The 3,615-nt window shown below is 42.9% G+C and overlaps 1 protein-coding gene across 1 annotated transcript; it reads left to right on the forward strand.

Moving 5' to 3' along the window:
• The first annotated feature begins 714 nt into the window (after positions 1-714).
• Positions 715-3,229, forward strand: LOC147603756 (uncharacterized). Its single transcript, XM_086796053.1, has one exon. The coding sequence runs from the start codon at positions 1,020-1,022 to the stop codon at positions 3,066-3,068; it is 2,049 nt and encodes a 682-aa protein (XP_086652179.1). The 5' UTR covers positions 715-1,019; the 3' UTR covers positions 3,069-3,229.
• The last annotated feature ends 386 nt before the right edge of the window (positions 3,230-3,615 follow it).

The raw sequence follows: 3,615 nt of genomic DNA on the forward strand, positions 1-3,615 counted from the left end.
CTGGCGAGGCCCCGCCTCCATTCGCGCACACGATCATCAGATCCGCCGACCTTGCACGCCTGCCCTAGGCTTTGCGCGGCGCCCCATATAAACCCGCCCTTGCCCGCTATCCGAGCTCCAACACCCTCTCCTACTTCACTCCACCATTGCTACTATACATGCTACACCCTCGTCTTCTTGCATCCTCACCAGCTTATCAGTACCTTCTTGCATCCTCCCCTACCGTTTATCTCCTCCATATCTCACCAGCTTACCTGTGCAGCCTTCTTGCTCTAGCCTCCTCTGTATTGTTTTGATTATCTCCTGCATATCTCACCAGCTTATCTGTGACTAGCTTCTTGCTCTAACCTCCTCTGTATCCCCTCTATATTGCTTTGCATCAGTTCCTTCTCTTCTCCTCTTGCTCTAGCCTCCCATCCCCGTCTGCTTCAGCACAACTCCTCATATTGCCACGCCAGCCCTAACTGCATCATCTTCTCCACCACCTAGCCCTAATTGCATCACCACCTCTTTCACTCAGCTCCACTCTTCCCAGCTTCACAATATAGCAGGCTTCTCCTTCAACAATGATGGTTGCTGCCCTAAGTACTTCCCCCCCTACTCAGCTTACCACGTCAGCCCTAGCTACTATTTTCTATGTCCTTTTTGCTTCATCTGCATGATCTTCATACTTCTCTCCTTGTCACTCTCTCCTATTCTCTTGCCTTACAGCAGCAACATTCTCTTCATCGCCATGTACACATGAACTTCTTTTGCTAGCTTCTTAATTATCATCTCCATGATATTGTGTTGACCTTGTCTCCTGTCACTCACTCTTGTTACCTCTCTTTGCCACAATAGCCATCAGTACCCTCCCCACATTCTTTGCAACCTTAATCACCACCTTTAAAAAATAAATCATACATCAACGCAGGCTGCTCTTGCAATATTTCTACATATTTGTGTTTTTGTGTGAAGAATTTCTTTTCCTAAATCAGCTTCGCTTGTTGATCTTGTTATACAGCAAGTACTTCAGCACTATGGTACTAACTGGCATCCAGCCACAGAACAACATGCAGAAAACTGAGAATTCGCGGGTCACTAGATCCATACCAATCCCCGCAGCATCAAGATCTCGTCACATAATTGGCTCTTGCTCTCCTTCTCAAAAGAATTCAGCTTTTGTGTCTCCTAGCCTAGAGAAAGACAGCCCTCAAAGATCTGCTGGCAGCTTCAATGTTCACCCAATGAGGAAAGCATTAATGTCCTCAGAATTTAAAGGTCATCATTCTACTGCAAATGAGGTGGATCATGATGAAAATGATGTAAATTTGTGCTGGAGTAACCCTACAGAAGTAGGCACACCTTCTTCTACACCATGCCTCATTAATGCTACCTCATGGGAGGATCAGCCACTTGCTAATACAACATTAGGCAGTGATTATCTGCATAGTTGTGAGATTAAGGAGCCAAACATCCTTGTGGGGGCTGTGACTTCAAGCACTTCAGATATGACTCGGATTTCTTCAGCTGAGTCAATGAGCACTGCAAGCAGCACATCTGGATTATCTCATGCAAGCCAGACACCAGTAAAATCAGTCTTCTTTTCTCAAAAATCTAACAAAGGAGAGGATTTGAACCATTCTGAAGGAGAAAATGTTTTAAATTACACAACGAACCCACATGTTGTAAGCAAAGAAGAGGCCCTGATTAACCAGGAAAAGTTGATTAGTATGGAGGAGGATGACAGCTTTGCCTACTGTTTGCAAGAGGAGTTCTGGGCACATTACCATGAAGCATTATGTGATTCTGATGCCAGCTTGCAACATGACCAGATGATTGATACTATGTTAATTGATATTCCAACAGCAGATGGCCCTAATTCAGCTTCTAAAAGTGCTTCTATGGGTACTAATGCAGCTCATGCTAAGAATCCTGAATCCATTATGAGTAACTTTGACTGTATGATGGGGTCATCTCACAATACTAGCTCTGCAAATATTTTCTTACACAATGCTGATAATGGGACATTTGGGTCTTCTTCATCTCTTGGGGAGATTGATTTCTGTGAGACATTCCTAGCTGCTGTAGTTGATGAGAGTTCAAATCCTGAAGAAAAATCTCAAGAGGTTAGAGGAGAAGCACATCATCACTTCAATAATGTGGTGAGAGACCCATATTTGATGTATTCAAAGGGGAAGCATATGAATACGCATGAAGATGAGAGCATGATCATTAGAGGGTCTCACTTGCTAGGTTCTTCTTCTTCATTTGCCATGCACAATATACCTCCAAGTATCGCTCAAGCTCCTAATGATTCTTATCATAGCGTTGCTAAGCTCAATTATCGAGGAATTAACACAGGCAGGCCTCCTCTAATGAGAAGCTGCAGTCTTAGTAATATCCAACCCATTTGCCAAGAAGGAGAACAATATAATCCTCCTTTAATAAGGACTTCTAGTCTTGGTAGCGTCGGTTTAGCACAGGGTAAGAAGAGGTCATTCTCTGCTGCTGAATTGCAGTCAAATGGGTTATTAACCAGGGCTAATTATCCAGCTCTTGTGCCTGGCTATAATAGCAGTAATCCAGCAACAAATTGGCTGATTAAGCCTCAGTTAGGCCAGCATCAGGCCATGCTGCAACAACATGCAGCAATGAAGCATCAATTGAGTCAGCATCAAATGCAACAGCAGCAACAACAAAGGCCGTCATTGTATGATGGCAATTACGTTAATGATGGGGTGATTAAGCAGCCACCACAGTCAGTTCAGAAGGTGAGGAGGAGGCATGGGACAGCAACAGACCCACAAAGCATTGCAGCTAGAACTAGAAGAGAGAAGTTCAGTGAGCGCATCAGGATGTTGCAAAGCTTGGTTCCAAACGGAGAGAGGCTGGACACAGTGTCCATGCTAGGCCAAACCTTGGAATACATCAGGTTTCTACAACATCAGGTGTGGGAGCTCTACCATGGCCCGGACACTAGTTCACCTCTCACGAGCGCCAAATGTGAAAAGTGGAAGGACTTCATTGAAGCTCACTCTACCACCACCACCACCACGGCAGCAGCCACTAGTAATGGTGAATTGTAACCTTAGAATAATTATTATCGTAGTACCTTAGAATAATTATCATCAAAGTGTTACGTGAATAATTAATTGACCTGGGTTGTAGACCTTAATGATGGACCTTATCAGTGCAGCCCTTGGTGTCTTTAATTAGAGCTTTCAATTGCCCTTGCTTAATTGTTAGAGGCTAAAAAGAGGGTTTCTTATTGACCCACATTATTAAGCAGTATTGATGACCATTCAATTGTATCAAAAACAATAAAATTATGGTCATTACGCGTGACGTATACAAGAGCCCTATGCTTTCATTAATGCTTTGGAGTTGTTTGTGACTTTCTAAATAAACAACCAAATATTCAATTTTTTGTTTTTTTCCCCCTTGAAGAGAAATTAGAGTGAAGTGCACTTAGAAATATGCATGCCATAATCCATTGAACATTTTTGTAAATATCACCGTAAGACTTTGTTATTTCCTTGGCCTTTGTTATTTACTTGGCGTGTAAAATAAGCCATTTTTCAACAAGTAGGCAAAGTGCTTTTTTAAACCAACTAGAGATGTTTTAATGCTCAA

The sequence above is a fragment of the Cibotium barometz genome, chromosome 63 (assembly GCF_041138505.1).
Source record: "Cibotium barometz isolate CiBa-2024 chromosome 63, ASM4113850v1, whole genome shotgun sequence".
In the NCBI taxonomy this organism is placed as follows: Eukaryota; Viridiplantae; Streptophyta; class Polypodiopsida; order Cyatheales; family Cibotiaceae; genus Cibotium; species Cibotium barometz.

Excerpts from the sequence above, each read along its gene's own strand:
- LOC147603756 (XM_086796053.1), top strand. The coding sequence starts at position 1,020 with ATGGTACTAACTGGCATCCAGCCACAGAACAACATGCAGAAAACTGAG.